We start from the raw sequence: 26005 nt of genomic DNA, 5'->3' as shown, positions 1-26005 counted from the left end.
TCTTGGTGAGGTTTTCCTAGACTCTGAAGTCCCTTCCAAGGGATGCTGTGTCTCTGTTGGGACTCTGGGTCTCACTCAGACAGTTTCTCTCTGTCTGTCTGTCTTATGTTGCTGACTGAGTCCCTCTGAGTATATCCCACAGCAGGGACATGAGTGGACTGGTGCTCTGCAATGATCAAATAAAATGTCTCTGGGAAGGGGCTGGTGGGATGGGTTCCTTCATCCCCAACCTCCAGGTACCTTTCGGTGAGGGCTTGGGGAGCCCGGCTGGAAGTCCAGGGCCAGGTAATCCACACTGCCAGTACTCTTCTTTGGAGCTGGGCTGTTAGTGCCACTAGGAACAGGGGATGCAGACACTGGGTTTTGCTACGACAAAGAGTAAAACTGGGTAAGTTTAATAACCTAAACCATCATCTGGAAAACTACCTCTGGGAGCAAGAGCTCCTCTACTGTGTCCTGCACTGAGCCAATGCACTGTGACTGTTCATATTCTCATTTAGGTCTTCATAGCAGTCCTGAGAGGTGGATATCACCACTGTTCAAATCACTAGAGGCTAAAAAACTAGGTTCAGGAAGTACAGTGAGTCATCTGTACTTGCATAGCTGATGCTAGGGGTGTTTTCTGACAGGAAACCTGTGGTAATCCCATGGACCTGCCCCCACCCCTAGGGGGACTTGGGGCAAGTCTTAGGTACTATCTTTCCTCAGTTTGCAGGTCCCTGATAAGCAACATTCTTCCACATTTGGTGACGTAAAGCTTCCTGTCACACCTGGTCACAAGCAGCTCATGCCCTCTGCCCTTTTCCAGACACCTGGACAGTCACCTTTTTTTCTGGGTGACAGGCCTTCATTTCTTCAGCCATTTTCCATGTGAGAGGTTCTAGGGCTCTGTCTTCAGCTTTAAGAGAACAATTTATGTCTAAAATGTCCCATTGTCTGATTGTAGTAAGAAGTGGTAGTCCCATTTTAATGTTTGATCTGTTTTTCGAATCTCTGCAGCCTTGGCAGCTGTACCCTTCCAGTGACCCTACGGAGGAACTGCACTATGCTGTGTATTTCTGCTAGTACCATCACACTGCATGGAGTTAAATATCTGTACGTCTCTCCATATTGTCTCTCCAAGGGCACCTATCATGATGTCCTGAATTACAGGAGTGAGAGAGACAGGCCACCTGGGGTCTTTAAGACCCAGATGACCTTGGGGGCAAAGCTGTGTATTTCTAATGGTAATAACTCCTATTATTTGACATTCATGTGTCTAGGAAGAGTCTGCAGCAGGAAGTTGACTTTGATGGCCATGGCCTGAGCTGGGTAGAAGAAATGAGAGGCATTTGAATGCTTGAGGACTCACCATGGGGACATAGTTCTCCTCACTGTCTCCCGAGTCTGTGCTGGTGATGCTTTGTGTGGAGATAGGACGGCAGTACTGGGAGGAACTGGAGTTAAAGGTGTGGCTGTTGGACAGAAAAAAAGAGAGTGAACTCTAAGAAGCTATGGTTGTTATACCCCAGACCCCAGCCTCACATCTGAGCTTCATGCTTCCATTATCAGATAGATTTAATCTATTTAATTTAATTTATAGGGACATTTTAATCATTTCCCCTTCACAGATGAGGAAAACAATTCCCAAGAGATGAAGAGACAGATTAATAAAACACGGAAGATAATTGGCATGTGGTATAGCAACAGATGTGGGAAGACCCACCCTAAATGTGTATAGTACCAGCCAAGTAGGCTGGGGCTGGACAGAACAGCCAGGACAGCCATGCATTTTGTTTTCTGGCTGTCATGCTCTCCCCACCCCATAATGTTTCTGCCTTGCCACAGGCTTCAAGTGAGCCAAGTGACTACAGACTGAAATCATGAACCAAAACACATCTATCCTTGTCTTGAAGTGTTTATGCCATACATTTTGTAGCAAAGACCAGAAACCGAACAATAGCATTACCAACGTCCTGGTGTCCTGACTCCTAGGCCAGCTATCATGCTACCCAATTCTGACCCCAAGCTTTTGCTCCTACAGACACTCACTTGATCCTGGACCAAGACTTGGTGACAGGTGATTTGAAGGGGAGCTCATCGATGACAGCGTTGTTTCTCAGGTCAAGGGGTGTTGGCTTTGCTAAAGCAGGAACAGAGTTCAGGAATCAGTGACTATACTACATAGACATAGATATGTAACACCTCAGCACATTTACAAGGGCCATCAGCTTTATACAGGGGATCTGAGGCTCAGTAAGGACATACAAGTGACTTGGTTTCAGGATGCCTACAGATATCAAACTCAAGATACTTTTAAGTCCATGTCTTTGACTTCACATTCTAGTCTGTGTCCTTCTCACTGTATCTATAGTAATCAAGTCTTCCAGAGTCCAAAATGGGACTCATGGGCCTGACAATAGAGATTCTCCCCAGGTTTGTGACTTCTCATGCACATAGATTGTATTCATGATAGAGATGGTCATTGTGATTACTGCGGTTGATTTTGGACAGTGATATACAGATAACAGTGAAGGAAAGCAAACGGGCACAGGACGCTGTAAGGCTCAAGGTCACACAGTCAGAGTCCTGTTGGCCACACCCATGGCTTCCATCTCTGTCCAACTTCCATACTCCCTTTTAATCCCTACTGCCCAGCCAAGGCTAGCAGAAGTCCAGTTTGAACTCTAGCACTTTTTCCTGATCTTCACACAGACCATGGATCTACTACTGCACACCTGTAGTGGACTATGTGAAGCATTCCGGATGCTTTCCCTATAAACAAATCTGAAGTCTGAATTTACATTATCTGCACAGTCACACACCCTTAAGTCCAGTATCCACCCAAATCTCTAAGCAAATGCTGTCCAGAGTGGACTTACCTTTTCGGTCAGGCTTGAGGTTTCGGTTGACTGGGGGTGGCTGGATCTCACTTCCTCGGCTGGGGCCTCTGTGAATAGGAAGAGCTGTAGATGGGTAGCCAAGTGGGTCAAAGTGATGAGGCCCTGGGCTCATGGGGATGTAGACACTCTGGGAATTGTCTCCTGCTCGTTCCATAGCCAGCAGGGTAGAAGAACCTGGGTTCATGGGCACGTAGTTGTCATCAGAGCTGGCACTGTTTGATCGACCCACGGCAGTCTTTCCTGGCTAAAAATAAAAAAGTAAAAGACCTACCTGTAACTAGTGGAAAGTAGTAAGGTGAGACTGTATAAGCTGTCTTAGTTGGTTGGCTACACTTTGAAGCTACAAGGGAGGCCCTGGGAAGACCAAATAAGGATTTGCAGTGGGGATCAAGACATGAGCTCTGCAGTCACTTGTCTCACCATCTCTTGGGAGCCTTATCTTTGCGATAAGACTGAAGTACAAAACTCTGAGGTTACTCAGATCCATGGCTTGTGGCTAGAAATATTCAGGTCCAGATGCCTGGCTAAGGTAGAAGGCAGTCAAGGCTAGGAATAGCTCAGGATTGACCACCAATAAGTCAATCTAGACCCTGACCAGGACTCTGGAAGGTGGGGTTTACTAGCTACATTTCCCTGTCTAGCATTCAGTGGGCCCGGGCTCATTCCAGGTATCTAAGTCACATAGTAGCAGGTTGTAGGTAGAGCCGCCACAGACTTGTATAGTAGTGTAGCAGTCCTACCTACAGCTGTTTCCCAGCTCTCACCGTAGTGCATGGCAGAGTACATCTACCCACACAGCTTCTTCACTTGTCTTTCCAGTGGGCTTGAACCTAAGCCCTGATCAACTTGTTTTGAACTTGGACAACTGTGGTCAACCCATTCCGGAGAATGAGCCTCATGTAAGCTGTTCTCTGTTACCACTTCTGCTATGTTTCTACTCCACGTGACACCTAGAGAGCAGGGCTGTTGCCTTAAAGGACCCTCTACTTTGGAGTGTGTCTGAGGCATTGTATTCCAGTCTGCCACAGGGCCAGATGACTTGCCAAAAAATGCCTCACTAGGACTTTGGACTGGGACAGGTAGGCAGTTCCTGACAGAAATGCCATCATTCTTTGGGTGATGCATTTTTAGTTATATGGGGCTTAGCTTCTTCCCTACCCTGACTGACCCAAGGGGTCTGATCAACCCCCCTCACCCCCAGGAAAGAATTAACATTGTCACTCACAGATTCAGCAGAGCAGCTGGCACTCTCTCCACTGCCTCGTGTTGGGTACTCATATGTCTCACAGGAAGAAGCTGTGATAAAGGAAGAGGGTTGATACTCAAGCTGATTCCATGTTGACTCTCCTGTTGCTATCTAGTGTAGCAATTCTAATATCCATGTCTGTTCCAGTGTGGGTATTTACAGAGGACCTCCTGACTTTAGCCCTAGGTTCTTCTAATATCTCCCACTCACACCTCTGGGAATACTTTGGTAATGACATTTGGTAATGACTAGTTACATATGTTGGTTTTCTTTTTCCAGCTAGTGAGCTTTGAAGGGCAGTTACGCAGTTTCAAAGCACAGGGTAACTGCTCAGATAGCCTGACTGATTGCAGAGTTCTAAACTGGGTGCTTGGCCCCAATAGGCCTGAGGCTCATCTTTGTTGCTGTCACAGCAGGGGGATGAGAAAGCTTTGCAAGCTCTAAAGAGAGCTCACTGAATAGAGGGGGTATGCAGAGCTGGTTTCAAGTCTAAGTTCAGAATTTAACTAGAAATTTTTCTATGACATGAAAATATGAAGATCCCATTTCGTATTTTTTTCTTTAACTCTGCTGATCTTCTAAATTTGTTTTCACATTTTTGGTTTTAGTTTTAAATAAATAAAATATGATTTGAGCCTCCAAACCCAAAATATCAACGTCTCCAAGGCAGAGTCTGGTATACTTCTGCCATGGTGGGTGTCATATTGACAGCTAGGTGGAAGATCAACTGCTAAGGAAATTGCACAGAAGATGCTTCAACTTATATTACGGAACTGGGTAGTTCTTAAGTTTACCTTGGCCTAGGGGTGACCAAGGGCTACAAATACTCTGAGAATGCCTGGACCACCTCTCTGGCCCTCTGGTCTCAGCTACAGATTATACTGACCTCGGTGGAGTCGGCTGTTGTCCATTGCAGGGAGGGTATTGCGTCTGGGGATAGTAGCAGCTACAGATCTGCTATTTTCACTGATTGGAGGTCTTTGCTGAGGGCTGCCCCATCGAGGTGTTTCTGCCTGACTTGGCTTGGGGGGCCGGGGTGGGGGAGCTATGGCTGAGTCTCCAGGAGTGGCCACTGTCATGGCATTGTGGTTCTTGTCCAGTGTGAATGTTCTAGGGATCTGGTAGGCTGAGAGAGGGGTGGTTGGAGCATCCATATTGTCCACAAGGAGGTCTCCAAACTCCCGACACAGGGTGTTGCTGGGCATCTTGAAGGTGTACACATCCTCATTATCAGTCTCAGACCCTGTGAGGCTGCTCTTGGTGTGACCATGTGAAGCCAGGCTCCGTGGAAGATCATAAGTACTGTCTTTGAATTCTGTATTGTGTCGGCTTGGCTTGGGAAGGCTATAGAAGCCATGGACTTGACCGCTGACTCCGTTGATACAGTGTCCATTGCTCTGGGCAAGTTTTTGCACAGCTGTATCACTCTTCTGCCGGGTGCCCTGAGAGAAGCTGGCGCTCCTAAAAGAAGAGAAGGGGACAGTGAGAAGAGGACAGAGGATGCTCAAAGCATGCAGCTCATTGTTGTGAGAATGCTGAGGAGTCAGGCAGACTCCAGGCCTACTTAGTTCCTATCACATATTAACTAATCTTGGGACTTCAACTTTAGGCATCTCCAAAGTAGTAATTAAAATCATACTCTGAAGATTCTTTAGGAAGCCAATTCTAGTGTATCTAGCAGGTGTATGTTCCAGCAACGTTAACTTTTGTGAACTCCTGGACTTCTGTGGCTGTCTATAGCAGGGAATAAGGTCATTCCTGGGCCCCAGAGATGTAAATAACCAGTCATATTGATAACCTGCTCACTGTTTGAGTTACCACCAAATACACATGAGTACAAAAGCTCGGAGATAGTGGCAAGTTGTGGGAAAAAAACTGCAAGTCTGAGTTTTAGTTTTTTCTCTTTAAAGTCAGCTCATGGGCACTGGTGCTTGTATTTTAAAGAACTAATTTAAATTTAAGCTGTAGGCTTTATCTTCTACCAGGAATCATGGTTTGTTGAGAAGAATCTGGTTCTTTCCAAAAATCTAAAAGTAAGTAGGTAAAATGACTTCCATTTGGGAACTATATTAGGGTAGAAAATGGTTTTATTCATTTTAAATGATGGTTGTGGGAAGTAAGGCCGGTTTTAAAGACAGTAACAGTTAACAGGGCAGTTTATGTTCAGTCCTAGCATGCTACTGACATACCTGTGAACATCAGCATCATGTTCTCCTAGGTGTGAGACCTAGTAAGTCTCAATTACATACAAAGGTCCCCTTGGATCAGAAGCTCTATAAGCCTTTCATTTCACAAGAGTAGTTGTTAAACTGGGTTCTGCATAAGTACTGTGTTAAGCTGGAGAGTGAGGTTTGAGTAGCAGGGAGCCAGGCCTGCTTTCTATCTCTGATGATTCTTCAGGGGATTTCATCTGAGGGGGGTGAGAAAAGAATCAACCCCTTTAGCAGTAATTCTGTCTTTTGTAGACAAGAGGTATCTTTAAAAACATAGTAAGCTCTTGGCGCCCTCACCAGAATAAGGTGCAGGCTCACACTCACACCTCTGTGTTCTCCTAGGTTATGTTTGAACTGAGGATCACTGGTGGATCATCTGCCTTCCCTAAGCTCCTTCACTAGGAATTTGCTATTTATAGATGCGGCCACCAGGTGGTAGTAGAGAACAGTGCCTAGAAGTTTAGACAGATGACCGGAACCAAGTGTGCTGGCCAGGTTCCCCTTAACATGGGCCATTGGTGGCCCCAATATTCAGTCCCTAAATATTTGCCAGCCCTTCTACCTAGATTTTTGTGTTTTCTCTCCCTTTTCAGTCACTTCCATACTAATAACCAAGCCAACAGCTATAGCCCAGGATAGATGAACATCAGAGCTGAGACAGGAGAAACAATGGCAGGTACAGAGTGTTCATATTTGTCTTTGGTATGTTTTATTTTATTGTTTTTGAATTTCCAACCCTCCATCAGATGTCTTCATCTGATTTTTTCATTTGACAAACACTTGCTGATGTCCTCCTCCCCATCTAGGCTAGACACAATGGATACAGAGGTATTATCTGCTGTGTGCTTAGAAATGTGGCAGCTTACAGGAGGTGCCATTCCTGCAAATCACTACAGTCAAGGATAAGTCTGTCAGTGGCCACATTTTATCCGCCTGGTAGGGTGGTGTTAGAAAGGCTTTTTTACTCAGATGTGAATCTGAGTGAGTCTAGGAAAAAGAGCAGCAAGACAAAGACATTTCAATTTGGGGCCAAAGATGTTGAAAACAACTTGGCAAGTTTAAGGATCGACATGCTGCTCAGGGGAGGAAGCATGCTGGGAGGTACGGCAGACAGAAAGACAGACACTACAGAATCTCACTCATGGAATCCAAATCACTTATAGAAACAGAGTGTAGTGGTAGTTACTAGAAGCTAGTATTGTAATAAAATTACACAATGGTATCTGTTAATTTAAAAAGTTAGGTTAGTTGGGATTTAGCTATATAAAGAAAGCCGGCAGTTCAGGAAGACTGCAGCAGTGGCAGAACCTTACAGGTGTGCTGCAGTAAAATGAACATTTTCCAGAATGGACTGGTTACCTTCCTTCTTCAGTCCATTTCTGCCTTGACTCTGGTCTTGAGAAATCAGAAGTGATGTGTTACCCATACTGATTTCTCAGGACTTGTTCAGTTCTTACTCAATCTACTCTAACTTACTTCCTTCTGGATCAATGAGAGTGTTAACGACCGATCTGGCACTTACTGTCCCAGACTTTTAGAAAGTTATTTTTAGCCACATAATTTCTATTTCTTCTTTTATGTTTTCACATAATCTTGTGACTCGTATTGTCCTATGATTTCCTTTTGCTCTACTCTACTAGACTCTAAGTACATAATGATGGAAGGACCACTTTGATTTTTAATGAGTATTTCTCCCCACCTGTGTGTGTGTGTGTGTGTGTGTGTGTGTGTATTTAAGTGTTTGAGATATGGTTTCTCTGTGTAGTCCTAGCTGTCCTGGAACTTGCTTTGTAGACTAGGCTGGCCATGAATTCAGGAATTTTCCCGTCTCTGCCTCCCGAGTGCTGGGATAAAAGGCATATGCCACCACGCCTGGCTTGAGTATATTTCTCAAGGGAAAATAATGTGTACATATTTGTAAAATGATTAACTACTATTTAGCATTTTAATGACTGTCACTGGCAATCTTCACTTGGATCATCTTCCAATCCCAATCCCAAATGAGCCCCTTCTATGAAGAAAGAAAACTGTGTGTCACAATCTTTTAAAAAAATGAGATGATCCAGTGTATCTTGCTTTATGTTGAGGTTCTTGATCCACCTGGACTTGAACTTCGTGCAAGCTGACAAATATAGATCTATTTTTATTTTTCTACATACTGACTGCCAGTTAGATCAGCACCACTTATTAAAGATGCTTTCTTTTTTCCATTGTATATATTTGGCTTTTTTGTCAACGATCAAGCATCCCTAAGTGTGTGGTTTTATTTCTAGGTCTTTAATTCTATTCCATTGATTGACCTGTCTGTCTCTTTGCCAATACCATGCAGTTTTTATCACTCTGTAGTACAGCTTGAGGTCAGGGATGGTGATTCCTCTAGAAGTTCTTTTATTGTTTTTTGTTGTTGTTGTTTTGTTTTTTTTTCAGTCATTTATTTTTTCTTTTATTTTTTATTGGATATTTTATTTACATTCAGATGTTATCCCCTTACCCCATTCCCCCCCTCAGGAGCCCCCTGTCTTATCCCCCCTCCTGCTTCTATGAAGATGTCCCCCCACCATTGCATCTCACACAGTAATAGTGGGGGATTTCAACACCCCACTCTCAGCAATGGTAACAGATCATGGTAACAGAGACACAGTGAAATTAACAGAAGTTATGAACCAAATAGATTTAGTGGATATCTATAGAACATTTCATCCTAAAACAACAGAAGTTCTTTTACTGTTAAGAATTGTTTTCACTATCCTGGATTTTTTTGTTTTTCCATATGAAATTGAGAATTGCTCCTTCCATGTTTTTGAATAGTTGTGTTGAAATTTTGATGGGGATTGCATTGAACCTGTAGATTGCTTTTGTTAGGTTGGCTATTTTTACTGTTAATCCTACCAATCAATCTATGAGCATGGGAGATCTCTCCATTTTCTGAGGTCTTTCTTGAGAGACTTGAAGTTCTTGTCATACATATTTTTCACTTGTTCGGTTAGAGTTACCCCAAGATATTTTATATTATTTGTGACTACTGTGAAGGGTGTTGTTTCTCTATTTTCTTTCTCAGCCAATTTGTCATTTGTATAAAGGAAGGCTACTGATTTGTTTGAGTTAATTTTATATCTGGCCACTTTGCTGAAGTTGTTTATCAGCTGTAGAAGTTCTCTCTAGTATAATTTTTGGGGTCACTTAGTATACTATTAAATAGTGATACCTTGACTTTTTCTTTGCTAATTTATACCTCCTTGATCTCCTTTTGTTGTCTTATAGCTCTGGTTAGCATAAAACCAGATATACTGAATCTAATAGAAGAGAAAGTGGGGAAGAGCCTTGAATTCTTGGGCATGGGATGGGGTTGGAGGATTTCCTAAAAGAACTCCAATGGCTTAGGCTTTAAGATCAAGAATTGATAAATGGGACCTCATGAAACTGAAATGCTTTTGTAAGGCAAAGGACATTAGTTAATAAGACAAATAGGCAACCTACAGATTGGGAAAAAAATCTTTACTAACCCCATGTTACCTTTTGACTAATATCCTAAATATATAAAGAACTCAAGAACCTAAATTCCAAAAACCAAACAACTTAATCAAAAAATGGGTATAGAATTAAACAGAGAATTCACAACAGAGGAATCTTGAATGGCTGAGAAGCACTTAAAGAAATGTTCAAAGTCCTTAGTGATCAGGGAAATAGAAATCAAAACAACCCTAAGATTCCACCTTACACCAATCAGAATAGCTAAAACCTCAGGTGACAGCACATGTTGGCGAGGATGTGGAGAAAGAGGCACACCCCTCCATTGCTGGTAGGATTGCAAACTGGTACAACCACTCTGGAAATCAATCTGGAGGTTCCTCAGAAAATTGGAAATGTATCTTCTACCTGAAGACCTAGCTATACCACTTCTGGGCATATAACCAAAAGATGCCCCACTATGCCACAAGGGCATATTCTCCACTATGTTCATAGCGGCCTTATTTATGATAACCAGAAGGTACAAACAACCCAGATGTCCCATAATGGAAGAATGGATACAGAAAATGTGGTTCATTTACATAATGGAATGCTACTCAGCTATTAAGAAGAAAGACATCATGAGTTTTGCAGGCAAATGGATGGATCTAGAAAATATCATCCTGAATGAAATATCTCAGACCCAAAAGAACATGCATGGTATGTACTCACTGATATGTGGATATTAGCCAAAAAGTACAGAATACCCAGGATACAATCCACAGAATTCAATAAGGTTAACAAGCTGAAAGGCCCAAGTGAGGATGCTTCAATCCCACTTGGGAGGGAGAAGAAAGCAGAGGGAGGGAGAAAACTGGGTGGGAGAGGGGAGGGAAGTTGTAGGGGAAAAGGGGAACATGAGCAGGTATGGGGGGGGGGACACCAGGAGTGAAGCCCCAAGGGGCAGAAGAATGAATGGAAATATACAACCTTGAGAGGAAGGAGATAGGGGGGCCCTCTAGAATGTACCAGAGACCTGGGAATTGAGAGAATCTCAAGACTCAAAGACCTTATATGAAATGCCCAACAGTGGGGAGAGGGAACTTGCAGAATCCATCTCCAGTAGGAAGACAGGGCATCAAGTGGAGGGATGGGGTTGTCATCCCACCGTCAAAAACGTTGACCCAGAATTGTTCCTGTCTAAAAGAATTGCAGGGACAAAAATGGAGAAGAGGCTGAGGGAAAGGAGGTCCAGTGATTGGCCCAAATTGGGACCCATCTCAAGGGGAGGCTCCAAGGCCTGACACTATTACTGATGCTATGATGTACTTATAGACAGGAGCCTAGCTTGGCTGCCCTCCGAGAGGCTCAACAAACAGCTGACTGAGACAGAAGCAGATACTTACACCCAACCAATGGTCAGAAATCGGGGACCTCTGTGGTTGAGTTAGGTAAAAGCTGGAAGAAGTTGAGGAGGGTGACCTCATAGGAGGACCAGCAGTCTCAACAAACCTGTACCCCTGAGATCTCCCAGACACTGAGCTACCAACCAGGAAGCATACACTAGCTGGTTTGAGGCTCCCAACACATATACAGCAGAGGCCTTGGTTTGGCCTCAGTGAGAGAAGACACACCTAGCCATTGAGAGACTTGAGGTCCCAGGGAATGGGGAGGCCTGGTGGGTTGTGGAGGCTTGGGAATGTGTGGGGACATCTTCTTGGAGATGGGGTGGGGTGAGGAATGGGATGAAGAACTGTTGGAGGGTAGAACCGGAGGGGGATAACGACTGGACTGTAAAAAAAAAAAAAAAGATTAAAGATAAAAAAAAAAAAAAAAACTGAGATGGTCTTTGGGAATGGAGATACAGCTCAGTCGGTAGAGTGCTGGCCTCCCACACAAGACAGAGGCTGGAGGATTAGGATTTCAAGCTCATCCTTGGCTGCATAGTAAGTTCAAGGCCAGCCTGGGATATGTGAAATCTTGCTGATGGGGTGGGGTGGAGAAAAGAAGGAAGAGATAGAAGAGGGAACCAATTTATCTTTGTATATAGAACCCTCTGTCTACAATTTTGAGCACACCTTTTCTATGTAATGAGAGAGCAATGTTGCACTTGTAAAGTTCACTGAAACGCAAGATTTTGGTTAATCAAAGCAACTGGGTGAAGAAGTAATGTATATTTCTGCCATTTCAGCAGAAATATATATTATTTAGTTGTTGAAGGAAGAATAGAAGCTATTACTATAGTGAAGAGTGATAAATAATGCATATTGTTATTTCTAGGAGATGCCAAACTTACTATAGCTTTATGCCAGGGTACCTACAAATTATAAAAAGGAAAGGGCATAGATACAAAGCTGACACTACTAATTTTAGTAATTTATTATTCTCTTTTCATAGTCCTGACTCAGAAGTAACTTTAAGGATAAGAATAAGATGATCATGTGAGGCAGTAATGTAAAAGTGCTTTTTTTTTCAACTGAAAATATCATTCCTTTTTTCTGGAGCAGCTAGTATGTCATACCATCCTAGTATGTAGCAAACTACAGCAGGATAAAAGCCTGGCCACACCCTGACCATGCTCTACACATCTGGAGACTAAGCAGAACTGATGTTTTCTCTTGGAGGCAGGGTTTTATTATGTAGCTGAAGCTGGCCTTAAACTTTGCATCTTTATTCCTCACTCTTCTAAATCCTGGAATCATAGCTTATACACTAATGCTTGGTGGCACTGAGGCATTAATTTGCATTTCCTAAATGATTGGACATTTGTTCATGTACTTACTGGCCTTTCCCATCTTAATTATTTATAAATGAACTATATCTGCTCAAATATTTTGCTCATCATAAAAAGAAAGAAGGATTGTGTTGGGTATGTTACATGCCTATACCTCCAGCATGAGGAAGCAGAAGGATCCCAAGTTCAAGGATAGCTTGGGTTACCAGGTGAGACCCTTGTTCAAACAAACAAACAAACAAACAGGTGTTTGTCTGCTTACAATTTTGTAAAGTTGTTTTTGACACAGGATCTTTATAAGTAGCCCTGGCTATCCTGGAACTCTTAATGTAGACTACACTGGCCTTTCTTTGTATTTATTTTAAATCTAATAATCCATGTACTCCAATTTGTGTTGTCCATTTACTTCTGAGTAAATGTCTTACCAGGAGCCACACTTCCCCCCAGCTCCCAGTTGTTGTGTGGGGAAGGGGCTCACAAACTCCTCCCACTCAGTGCTAGAATGTTGACTGGCTTGATCTTGTACAGGTTTTGTGCAGGCAACCTGAGCTGCTGTAAGTTCAGAAGTGCAGCCATCCTGTCATGTCCAGAACACACTGTTTTGTTCTGATTCTTTTGACCTCTGACTCTTACCCGCTTCTGAGATGGTTCCAGAGCCTTGTTTGTTCTTTTTAGACAGGGCTTCTTTAAGTAGCCCAGGCTGGCCCAGGACTTGCCAGGTGAATACCTGACCTGAAATGTATAGTGATCCTCTGGCAAGTGCTGAGATTATAGGTTTACATGACCATACCCAGACCATTTTTCTTCCTCATGGGTTATTTACTTTATTTATCTACTTATTGATTGATTGATTGTTTGGTTTTTCAAGACAATGTTTTCTGTGAAGAAGAAAATTTTATCAATTTATAGTTTGGTTTTTCAAGACAGGCTTTTCTGTGTAGCCCTGACTACTCTGGCCTCACTTTGTAGACCAGGCTGGCCTTGAACTCACAGAGATCGGCCTGTCTCTGCCTCCAAAGTGCTGGGATTAAAGGTATGAGCCCCAAAGCTTGGTCAAAAGTTTTAATTCTGACAAAGATTATTTCATTGTTTATTCCGTTTTGTACCTTTTTTCTTCTGCTTTTTGTATATAATTCAAAAATCTTTTTCAATGCCAATGTCAGAGATGCTTTCTTATTGAACTTTCAGAGGATGGAAACAGCAGTAAATTTCACATTTAGGAGTCTTGTTAAGTTTGAATTAATTCTTGAGTGGTGTTATGTGAAGTAAGAGTTTACAGTATTTTAACAATTATTGCTATATGTTATTCTAGCATCATTGCCTTTTTCCACTGGCACCTGTGTCAAAACCCATATGCCCAGTTGATGACTGAAAGTTTCACTTAGTATCTATATTGACATTGGACCTTCTCTTCAGCTAGTAATAAAGTGGCACAATATTTCTTGTGATGTTGGGCAGCTCAGAAGAAGCCACATAATCAGCATAGTAAATAACCAATACTCTACAGTACACTGTGCTGCAAAGCTATAATATTTGGTAAGTTAGGTATGTAAAATGCATTTGTTTTACAGTGAATTCAACTTATATTCAACTGTGTGTACATGCACATGTTAGTGTATTTTCCTGGACTCATACTTCAGTGACTATACTTATCTTTTTACTAATACAATATCCTATAGGTTACCAGTGTTTGGCAGGAAGTCTTGAAACCAGGTAGTTTAAATGCTTCATTGTTGTCCTTTTAGAAGATTAATATGGAGTGTTTAAATTGTTTTAATTTTACACATATTTTAGAACCAATCTAACAATATCTATGTAAAATCTTGTTGGAAGTTTTATTTGCACTGTATTGAACCTATAGACCATTCTGAAGAACTGTCATTTTACTAATATTTTCTTTTCTTTTTTTATTTTATAATGTGTATAAACATTTATTTCTTGATTTAGTTTGTCTGGAATATTTGATTTTCTAATTCATAACTATAGTATATTTCTTATTTAGGCCTCTCATTTTTCTCACAAATGTATTTACAATTCAGAACACAAGAAACAAGAAAAAGTAAGGCTATCAGATTCCTCCAAATCATAACTCTTTAATTATCAAGACCAAAGAGTCAAATGAGTAAAATGCCAGATGAAGAATACAAAAATTTTCCTGTAAAAATAATCCGTGACTTCAAAATGACACAAATAGGCAAATGCATGAAGTAAGGAAGTCAATTCAAGGTCTCGAGACTTAGCAGGAACTACATACAGACTGGAGCAGGAAGGGTGAATGCATACATAGAGACAGTCAGGAACAAGCATCAGCACATCAGCAAGAAACTCAACCAAGAAGAAGAGAGAGAAATCAAAGATGGAGGACATGATCAAAGAAATATAATACCCAGAATTAATATAGGATAAATAAATAAATACACAAGTGAGTAACATCCAAGAATTCTGAGATGTGATCAAGAGACCAAGTCAAAGACTATGGAAAAGCTGAAGAAAAACTAAGGTACAGAAAACCTATTCAATGAAATTATATCTGAAAAATTTGCAAATTTATAGAAAGAAATAGACATCTAAGCATGAGACACTTAAAATCCTAAATAGATATTTGCAGAGAAGAAATTCCCATAGTGCATCACAGCCATGATGCAAAATATACAAAACAAACACTATTAATAGCTGCATAAAAAAGCACCAACATAGAAAAACAAACACATAAGAATAACATACTTTTCAACAGAAACCCTAACAGCCAGGAAAGCACAGAAAGATTTATTTTAAGCCTTGAAAGTGAGTAAATGTCAATCAAAATTGCTATATCCAGAACAGTTTAATTTTAAAATCCACAGAGAAATCAAGGTATTTCCAGACAGCCATACACTAAAACAGTTCACGATCACTGAGTCAGTACTGTAGAAGTAACTAAAAGGGTCTTAAACAAAGAGGAAGAAGAAAGATAATCTCAGTTAATGAGGCCATAGAAAAGAACAAAGTTCATGAGAAGAATAGAGGAACAATGGCAAGGTAGGAAAGAACCATGTAAATGGGACAAAGAAAAGAAAAAGCAATAATCTAGTCAACCAATCAGAAAAACAAGGAACAAAATTGCAGAACCCCTTTAAATAATAATGCAAATGGCCTTAATCTCACAATTAAAAGATACAAAACATCACCCAAGGCAGGGGAAATTGCTCAGTTGGTGAAGTTCTTGCTGCACAAACATGAGACCTTGAGTTTGGATACCCAGATCCTATAAGATGTGGGACACAGTGACATGAATCTATAATCCCAACTCTCCTACAGTGAGACTGGAGGTGTAGAAAGAGAATGCCCAGAAGCTCATGGACCAGCCCACGTAGTAAATGCAGTGGTAAGCAACAAAAGATCCTATGCCAAATAAAGTGGAAGGAGAAATCTACATCTCAAGTTGTCCTGTGGCCTACACATATACACACACCAAAACATGTGTGTGCCTTTATTGATATATGAACATCACACACACACACACACACACACACACACACACACACACAGAGAGAGAGAGAGAGAGAGAGAGAGAGAGAGAGAGAGAGAGAGAGAACAAGATACAACTTTGTATTGTCTTCAAGAAACACAGCTTACTGACAAAGACAGAACTGAATGAAAGAAAGGTTTCTGTTACAAAGCAAAAGAAACTGAAAACAGGCTGCTTGGCTATTCTGATACATGAGCAAGTATAATTCAAGGCTTAATAAATCAGAAGACATAAAGAATGTAACTATGTATTAATAAATGGAACAGGCTATCACAAAGACGATCGTAAATACACAGGCACTGACTTGCTGCGGTGCTCAGTGTCATAAAACAAATACTACTGGACCTAAAAGGGCACAGAACTCCTGACATATTAATAGAGAATAGAGTCAATTCCCAATTCTAATCAGAGGATAGGATAGGTTATTTAGACTAAAAATCAACAAAGAAACTTCAGAGGTAGTTTGTATCATATATTAAGTGGATATAACATATTTACAGAATATTCCATATAAGAGCTTCAGAATACACATTCTATTTAGCAGCCATGGGGCTTTTTCTAAAATAGATCACATTTTAATCTATAAAGCAACTCTTAACAACACAAAAGAATCAAAATGATTTCTTGTGTCTTTTCATATAAAGGTGGAATAAAACTAGAAATCAACAGCAAGAGAAAATACAAAAGCTATTAAAACTTATAAAGATTCAACAACATACTTGTGAATGACCAGCGAGTTGTTGAATAAAAATCATGGAGGAAATTTAAAAGTTCCTAGATTGAAATGAAAATGAAGACATAACAGAGTCTTAAGGTCACAGCATAATCGGTTCTAAGATAGAAGCTTATAGCTATGAGTGTATCAGAGAATTTAAAAGGTCTCAAACAATCTAGCATTGCACCTCATGGTCCTAAAAATATGAACATTCCAAATTTAAAAGCAGTAGACATAAAGAGATAATAAAGACTGTAGGAATTACCAAAAGAGGAATACAAATAATTAATGAAACAAAAGTTGTTTCTTTGAAAACAAAAGATTGACAAACCAATTTAATAAAATCAGAGGCCTTTTAAAAAATTTTTTTATTGGATATTTTATTTACATTTCAGATGCCATCCCCTTTCCCCATTATCCCCACCCCCCAGAAAACCCCTATCTCATGCCCCCTTTTTCTTTTTGCTTTTCTACACTTTAAAAAATGTTAATCAAAGGCTTTATAAGTTTGGTAATGCTCAATCAGAAGTGTAACCTAATACCCAGCCTAGATATATCAACTATCTTTGACTGGTGAAGACACGTGAACAACTGCCTCCATATCCCCCCCTTTCTCTCTCTTTCTCTCTCTTATCACCTAGCTTCTCCTCTCCTTCTTCTCCTCCTCTCCTTACTCCTTCTCTTCCTCTCACCTTAGCTCCTCCTACATATCACCCTTCCTGTTAAAATAAAACTTTCCTCTCAAAATACAATTAGAGTATAATTATGCCAATTTGTACCAGTGAGGTACAAGATAGTCCTAATACCCAGTCCATCATTTTGTTGACTAACCAGAGCCTCTGTCATCTCTCCTAACTAAAACACTTAGTTCTGGACCTGGCTTTTTTCTTGGTTTTAGAATGAATGTCAGCTGAAAACCACCCACTCAAATCTTTTCTCTCAAAGTAAATAGCCAGGATTGGCTATGGGACTATAAGTTTTCAACCCTGTCAGAAATCCAGAGTGACTTAGCCTGTGAGTTAAGGGACTATAGCAAATTCATGGCTTGGAGTTTATTGTTAGGGTGTTTTCTATATTTTATTTAGAAATAGCTGAGTGGAGTTAACAGACAACAGTCCAGATTATCTTACATGGATAGTTGGTTTTCAAAACATCAGAAGTCCACAGAATTGACGTTACATTTCTGTATTAATGTTCATTTTTATTAGAGACCTGTCTGCTCCTGACAGCTTCCTGTATTGAATTCTAAGAAGAAATTGAGCATCTTTGGAGTTACTCCAGTTGTAGTGAGACAGCCACTAGGCAAGAATTGCCTCTTTTCATCTACAGACAAATTACTGTCCAGAAAAGGACACACATGCAGAATAGTCGACTGATTATATCTGCCTAGACAGAGTAATCAGCAATAATAATTCTAACAAATCAGCAGTAATAATTCTGCATCACTAGGTCTGTCAGATGATCCTGGGCCAGAAGGCTGAAGATCAGATGCTCCAACGTTTTGTAGTATAGGGACTGTCCAGGTGTTCATCGGTCTCTATAAATTGGCTAAGTTTTAGAAGCTATGCTTTGTGCTTCCCATAATTTTAGTTAACTCAGTCACTCTGGATTTCTGACAAAGGCTTCTTGAAAGAAGACATTTAAATAAAACACTAATGAAATCCAGAGGCTCATCATGAACAGTTTGAAAATCTATTTTCTAGAAGGCAGAGGCAGGCAGACAGATTCTAGAGTTTGTGGCCACTCTGATCTACATAATAAATTCCATGCCACCCCAGGCTACAGGGTGAGACCCTGTCTCAAAACAACAACAACAACAACAACAACAACAACAACAACAACAACAACAACAACAACAACAACAACAGCAACAGCAGCAGCAGGAGCAGGAGCAAAACAACAACAACAACAACAACAACAACAACAACATGAAAACAAAAAAAGCAAAAGAAAGGAAAATGTACATACTAGGCTGGACATGGTGACTCATTTTTGTAATCCCAGCATTTCAGAGGTAGAGACAGGAGGATTGGAGTTTAAGTCTTGTTTTGGCTACATTGCAAGGTTGAGGTCTGCCTGGTCTACATGAGACACTGATCTTTGAAAAACAAAACAAAATCTCTATCTGCAAATTGGGAAAATCTGCAAGAAATGGATAAATGTTTAGACATATGACTTACCAAAATAAAATGAAGAGAATATAGATACTTTAAACCAATCTGTAACATATAATCAGATTGGAGCAGTGATAAACAGTCTCCCAACAAAAGCAATACCAGTTAACCAGCTCTTTAAAGAAGATCCAACACCTGTGCTCCTTGAGCCATTCTATGAAACAGAAGGGGAAGGAGCACCACCAAGCTCATTCTATGAAGCCTGTATTGACCTGATACTAAAGCCAGAAAAAAAAAAAAACCAGAATAAAAACATACTGATTGATTTTTCTGATGAACATGGATGCAAACATCCTCAATAAAAGATTTGGATGTCAAATTCAATACCACATTAAAATCATCATGACTAAATTGGTTTCATTTCAGAGATGTAAGGATGGCATAGCATATTCAAATCAGTAAGTTTTACACAGCACATATAAGTCACAAGATAATATCAACAGATGCAGGAAGGACCTTAGATAAAGCACATCATCCCTTCATGATAAAGTCCCAAAGGGACCAAGAATAAAATGAACATACCAACATAATAAAGATGGTGTCCCTGCTTTCACTGTCACCATGCCTGCCAACATTAGCCAGTAGGCCAGGCCTCTTAGCCTGCAGTAGTAGACAAGTAGCCCCAACATGTGCTGTAGGTCACCTATGCTGGGGTGGAGGTGGGCAAGCTGATGCCCACCCAGGTTAAGAATAGGCCCATCAACATTTCATTGGGATGGCCTCGACCCAGGGAAACTACATTCTGATCCTCATAGACCAGATGTTCCCAACTGGAAGGATTCCAAGTTCAGGGAGTGGCACCATTTCTGGTGGCCCACATGAAAGGGCAATGGTGTCAGCAGTGGAATGGTACTCTCGGATCACATGGGCTCTGGGCCTCTTGGTGGTACTGACCTTCATAATTAAGTCTGGCTGGTGTACTGTGACAAACTGTCCTTAGCAAGAAGTATCACCTGGGAGCCCTGGGTGGTGGAAACAGTTACCAGGTAAAGTGGGTGACGATGTGCCAAGCTGTCCAAGCTGTCTGGGAAGGAGAGCCATGGAAGCCAGTGGCCCTGGGGACCCTCCACAGTATTGTTAAGTTGTGCAAAGCATGCCATTTCCCGCCCCTTCCTTTCAATTTTCTCTCATTGGGTGTCCTGAGCTGTGCCAGGATAGAAGTTTAGGGTGACTTTTTCTACTGCCCATCCTTATGATTCCAGATAGTCACATCCTGGTTCATGTTTGATTGAATTTAGGCTCCATCTGGGGGAATATTTGGAATTCTAAATGTAGTCATATTGTTAATGTAAGAAGAGCAACTCTGAAAAAGAAGACATTCTGCCAAACCAGGTCCACAGAAAACAAAGTGGGAGCTAGTGTTGTCTGTTAGTGGTTTAACAAGAAGACTCAGTCCAGAACCAGGTGCTGTGACACCTTCTGAGATGTGTTTGTAGGGTCCTGTCCCTGAGACAACCCAAGGCTTCCATCTCAGCTAAACCCTGACAATCCAGTTCCATCAAATGGCTGCACAGGTGTAGACATCCTATGGCTCTCTAAAGAACAAGGCTACTGTGCTGAGGCCATGGAGAGATACCCTACTAAGCCTGTTGCTTGTCAAAGGTGTGAGCAGAATTCATTAGAGTTGCTGGGTATGTTAATCCTATCTGTTCATCATCAAATAAAAACAAAAAGCATTGGGTTCAGAAAAAAAAAAGATTATATATGACAAGCCTATACTAAATGAGGACAAAATAAACAACAAACACCCTAAAAGTATCCTTTTAAAATTAGGAACAAGACAAGTGTGTATATTGTCTCAGTTCTTGTTCAGTATTACTCTTGAAGTTATAGCTAAATCAATAAAACCAGAGAAAGAAGCAAAAGGGGGTGCAAATAGAAAAGAAATAAAATTATGTCTATTTGCAGATGGTAAGATCCTATACCTAAAAGACCCTAATGCTTCTGCCAGCCGATTAGATCTGGTAAACACTTGCACCAAAAAAGCAGGATACAAAAATCAACATTCAAAATCCAGTACTTTCCCTATATTGTAAAATAAACTTTTAAGAATGTAGTCAAGGAAAAAAACATTCATACAACTTAACAAAGAAACAGACAAACCCAGAAATGAATGTAACCAAGGGCACAATAACAGTGCACAGGTAGCCTTGATGAACCCCTATAGCACAGAAAAACATGAGTGTGAAATGGAGATACCCACCCTTGTCTCCTCATAGTCCGAGCTCTCAGAAGGATTGTTTCATTTTTAGTCCAAGTACAGCTCTGAACATCCTCATCATGGCTGCTTGAAGTCACTAACCAGAGTAAAGGGAGTCCTAAACGAAAAGTGGGATGGGGACCGAAGTCCAGTAGAGGCTACACTGTTGTCTGTGTGAGTGCTCAAAAGGCAAAAGATTTTGTAATTGTACTGTCTGTTCTGAAATGGCTGCTTTCCATTGTCTCAACTGCTCAACATTTCTGCAGAGATGGAACCTTCTTTCCTCAGGAACCCACACTATGGTAGCTTTATTTATGTAGATGGTCACAGTGATGTACCACTGACAATAATTCATATTCCAATAGTGCCCTGATAGGCAACTGGGAGCAGAAAAGATACAACCTAAAGAAGACTGCAAAACCTGCACCCTTACCTTCCCAGTTATGAACACTACTTTGAAACAACATATAATAAAAGCTACACCAGCAAAAAGATTCTTTTAAACCATAGATTTACTTGAGGGCCTCATTGGTTCCCTAGACATTATCTTGAGCTGGATCCTCTTTACTGACAAGCCATAGAAAATCCAACTTATATGAGTAGTAATTCAAAGCCTCAAATCAGGTATTACTCTGGTTGTGTATAATGCTCTAAACCAACTTCAGGGTCCAGGAATCTAAGAAAAAGAAACTTCATTTTATAGAATAGAATGTGGAAAGAAATACATTCTAAGCAGAACTGAAATTTAGTTCACAAAACATAGTTTCTTTCTAAATAAGTAAAGCAGAACATACACATACACAATAAGATAAACCAAAAATAAATAAATGTAACCGAGGAAGTGAAAGACCTTTACAATAAAAGCTTTAATGGAGAATGAAGTTGAAGACAACACATGCAGACGGGAAGACATCACATACTCATGGATTAGCAGAATTAATGAAACAAAAATGGCTATATCTACAGATTTAATTGAAATGGTATTCTTCACAGACCTAGAAAAAGCAATTCTAAAATTCACATGGAAACCATACTCACATACCCACACACATACCCACATACCTCCAAAGCAATCTTAATTAATAATCCCCTGCATAATTCTTGAAATTAGAGCAATTGTTTCAGCTTTCTCCAAATCAGTATAATGTTGAACATTAGTCAGTCATAAGTAGCTTTTTACTATACTATAAGCTTTCTGTTCTTAATTTATTCAGCCTTTTATCATAAAATGTTTTTGAATTTTATCCAATACTCTTCTACTGTGATAACATGATTTTTACCTTTCATTTTGCTGATGAAATCCTTTTGATCGCAGTGAATGATCTCTTTGTAAAAATGTATTACACTCATCCATTTACTTATTTGGTGTGTGGTTGTGTGTATAAATGTGGGTTTGGGCACAGGTATGCCACAGCATGTGTGTGGAGGTTGGAGGACAATTTGCAGGAGTTGTTTCTCCCTTTCTACTATGTGGAGTCCAAGGATTAAACATGCCAGGTTCGGTAGTAAGTACTTCTACCTGCTGAGCAAATATTTATTTGCTTAAAACAAATGCTTTGGGAGAGGGGGGTATGTGTGATGGCGAATGATCTTTTTGATGTGCTACTGAATCTGATTTACTAATATTTTGTAGAAAAGTGTTAAATTTCATTTAAGTTCATAAAAAATTGATCCATGGCTTTATTTTTCTTTCCTGGTAATGTTTGGTTTTGGTAACAGGGTGGTAAGACTTATAAAATAAATGTGGAAGGATCCTTAGAATAATTGGAGAAAAATCAGCATTAATTCTTACTTATAGGTTTCATAAAATTCAGCAGTGAGACCACTTAGTTCTAGATTTTTCTTCTTGAGAAGATTGATTCTCTTTATTTGAATGGTATTGATTATAATAGCTCCTATTTCAACTCTAATCTTATTTGTATATTTTCTTTTTTCTCCTTGGTTAGCCTACCTAAAGGACTGTTAATCTTATTTAGCTTTTCAAATCCCAATTCTTTGTTTCATGATCCCCTGTGTTTTTCTTTTAGTTTGTGTTACAGGAATGGTGTGAAATGGCTCTATAGGCTTTTGTGTTTTAACACTTGGTCCTCAAATGGTGGTGCTGTTTTGGAAGAGTATAGGTCCTAACTAGAGGAAGTAAATTAGTGGGGAGAGAGCAGGCATTCAGTTCTGTAAAATCTACTTCTAGCTCCATCTGCTCCCTGGCCTGCCGAGATGTGAACAGTAAGATATTCTACACACAACCGTAGCTAAGGACAGAGCTGCTCACTGCCATGCCTTCTGCCATCATGTCATGAAGTAGATCCTTACAACTTTTCAGAGATTTGGGGGTTTGTATTTTATATTTGAGACTTTGTCTATAATTATGAATTGTACTAGTAGCGGCATAGTTTGACATGGTTTGTGCTTTTAGTGGAACTGGAATTCCCAACATGCTTTTCAAAGTTTCTACATTGCTTCTAAAACTCACCTTTACTTCCTCTAGTATGCATTTAAAAAATTGATAAAAACATGTAAAGTCTTTTTAAGTTGGCTCTCAAATCTACATTTATTTTCATCTGTTCCTATATACTAAATTTTCTTAACTATGGGTCAACATTTTTACAACTTCTTCTGAAGTCAAACTACATGGTGAACATCTTGGGTCACATATTATAGCAACTTCATAGGTAAAGTCAGAGAAATTGAATCTCTTTTTTTTTTATTATTATTCTTTTAAATTTCTTTTTCTTATTGCTATTAATATTAGACAATCTACAACAGGGTTTTGTTATGTAGTATAGACCAACTTTGAATTTGGCATAAAGCACAGGCTGGCCTTGATCATCCTGTCTCACCCTCCTGAATGTTGGTAGTACAGGCAGAGTTATCATGCCCAGCTTGTTCAAGGGTTTATTTTTCATATGTGATTTGCCCTATAACTTCAAAAAGCAGTAATATATTAATTTAAAAATGCACAGTACAAGGCAAAAAATTCCAAATGCTATGAACGAAAAATAAGAATACAATAGTAATCATGTAAGAAATTAATTCTGGCCAGGAAGACTAACAGGCTTCCAGAGGAGGCAGTGGGTGGGACAGGAATACTCTAGCTGCTAATTCCAGCAAAGATTTTATGCATTTGTTTTTGAATGCTTTAGCAGTTCATAGGAGTGGAAGTCTATGGAAATGTTAATGTTTTATACAGTCTTCTACTTAAAGTGTAATCTGTAGACAAGCTTCACTGGGCAGTATTCTGTATTTATCAGAAAGGTAGGCTCTCAGGACCCAGCCTAGGCATACTAAGCCAGAAAGATCATTTCAATAAGATCTATAGGTATTTCAAAAATGCTAATAGTAGACCCTGAAGTCTTCACTGAATCATCAGTTTGTGATCTCTCATTCTGGGCTCCCAAGCAATCATGTGCCTTAGAAGAGGACATATTCTCCAGACAACTGAGTATCTGAGCATTTTCTATTTTATGACCATTAGTGAGCTTCTGCATTAGCTATTCTCATACTGCAGATAAGGGAACTGAAGGTGAATGTGGTTAAATTGGTGGTCTAAGATCTCAAGGAAGCAGCAGAGCCTGAAGTTGAGCTGAATATGGATGATTTTTGAAGCTTGTAACATTCTTTTCAGTATAGTAACCTGCCTATGTCTTGCCCGTGATTCAAAGAAGCAAGTGATACTTATAGGTCCATCACTCACCAATTCAGTGGCCTGGGCTACTTCACTCTATCTTTTCAGCCTTCATCTTTAAGTTGGTAGAAGACAAACTAGTATTGTGGGCATCTTTTGTATGGTGGTAACTCAGACAAGCAGCTGAGGGTCATGATATAGAGAAAATTACAGAACTGAGACAGTCAGAGTCTAGCTCTAACCCTGTTATATTTTAATTGTATGCCTCTGCTTTATCACAATAAGGCAGTGGTAACTCACCCACTTTAGCTATCTCTCAGTGTGTTTTACTGGTTCAAGTGACATCATTAAAACATTTCCACATATAAGAATAATTATATTAATACTTTTGTGTTAATGCATGTGTCTTTTGCTGTTCTTTCTTTCTGTGAAGAGTTACCATGACCAAGGCAACTTTTATACAAGAAATAATTTATTTGGGGGGCTTGCTTACAGTTTTAGAGGGATTGTCTGTGATCACCATGGCAGGAAGCAAGCAAATAGGCATGGTGCTGGAACAGTAGCTGAAAGCTTTATATCCTGATCCATAGGCAAAGAGGGAGGGAGGGAGGGAGGGAGGGAGGGAGAGAGAGAGAGAGAGAGAGAGAGAGAGAGAGAGAGAGAGAGAGAGAGAGAGAGACAGACAGAGAGAGATACACACAGAGACACAGAGAGGAAGGAGAAAGAGGAAGAAGAGGAGGAGAAGGAGGAGCAGAAGGAGGAAGAGAGGAGAGGGGAGGAGAGGAGAGGAAAATACAGGAGAGAGACTGGACCTAACATGGGTTTTTGAAAACTCATAGCCAACCCCAGGGCCACACCTCCTTCAAGAAGGCTACACCTACTCCAGCAAGGCCACACCTTCTAATCTTTCCCAAACAGTTCCACTAACTGGAAACCAAAAATTTAAGCATATGAGCCTATTGTTCAAACCACCACTTTGTGTGTGTGTGTGTGTGTGTGTGTGTGTGTGTGTGTGTGTGCAACACAGCACATGTATAGAGGTCAGAGAACAACTCTTGAAAGTTAGTTTTCCTCTACCACCTTGTGGGATCTGGGGATTGAAATCAGGTCATTATACCTGTGTGTAAGTGACTCTACCTACTGAAGCATCTTGCTGGTTTTTTTGGCCTTAGTTTTAAAAACAGGAATTATACATTACTAAAGTAATTTAGAAACATAATTTATAATCTGGCTATGGTATCAATTGAAAACTTATTCTGGCAAA

At 40.3% G+C, this 26005-nt stretch overlaps 1 protein-coding gene across 3 annotated transcripts in view; it reads right to left on the bottom strand.

The window, feature by feature from the left end:
- Gab2 (GRB2 associated binding protein 2) overlaps window positions 1–26005 on the bottom strand; it is a 185934-nt gene that overhangs the window by 3710 nt on the left and 156219 nt on the right. For all 3 annotated transcript variants that reach the window (XM_034515634.2, XM_076938143.1, XM_076938148.1), the window contains exons 4-9: window positions 5015–5589; window positions 4108–4178; window positions 2862–3126; window positions 2032–2122; window positions 1352–1454; window positions 241–366 (exon numbers count right to left, since the gene is read on the bottom strand). In XM_034515634.2, coding sequence (XP_034371525.1) covers window positions 241–366; window positions 1352–1454; window positions 2032–2122; window positions 2862–3126; window positions 4108–4178; window positions 5015–5589 — 1231 coding nt within the window. The remainder of the gene's footprint in view (window positions 1–240; window positions 367–1351; window positions 1455–2031; window positions 2123–2861; window positions 3127–4107; window positions 4179–5014; window positions 5590–26005) is intronic.

This window comes from Arvicanthis niloticus, chromosome 1, assembly GCF_011762505.2.
Source record: "Arvicanthis niloticus isolate mArvNil1 chromosome 1, mArvNil1.pat.X, whole genome shotgun sequence".
Taxonomy (NCBI): Eukaryota; Metazoa; Chordata; class Mammalia; order Rodentia; family Muridae; genus Arvicanthis; species Arvicanthis niloticus.
The sequence above is the reverse complement of the archived record's forward strand: the minus strand, read 5'-3'. Positions and strand labels throughout refer to the sequence as shown.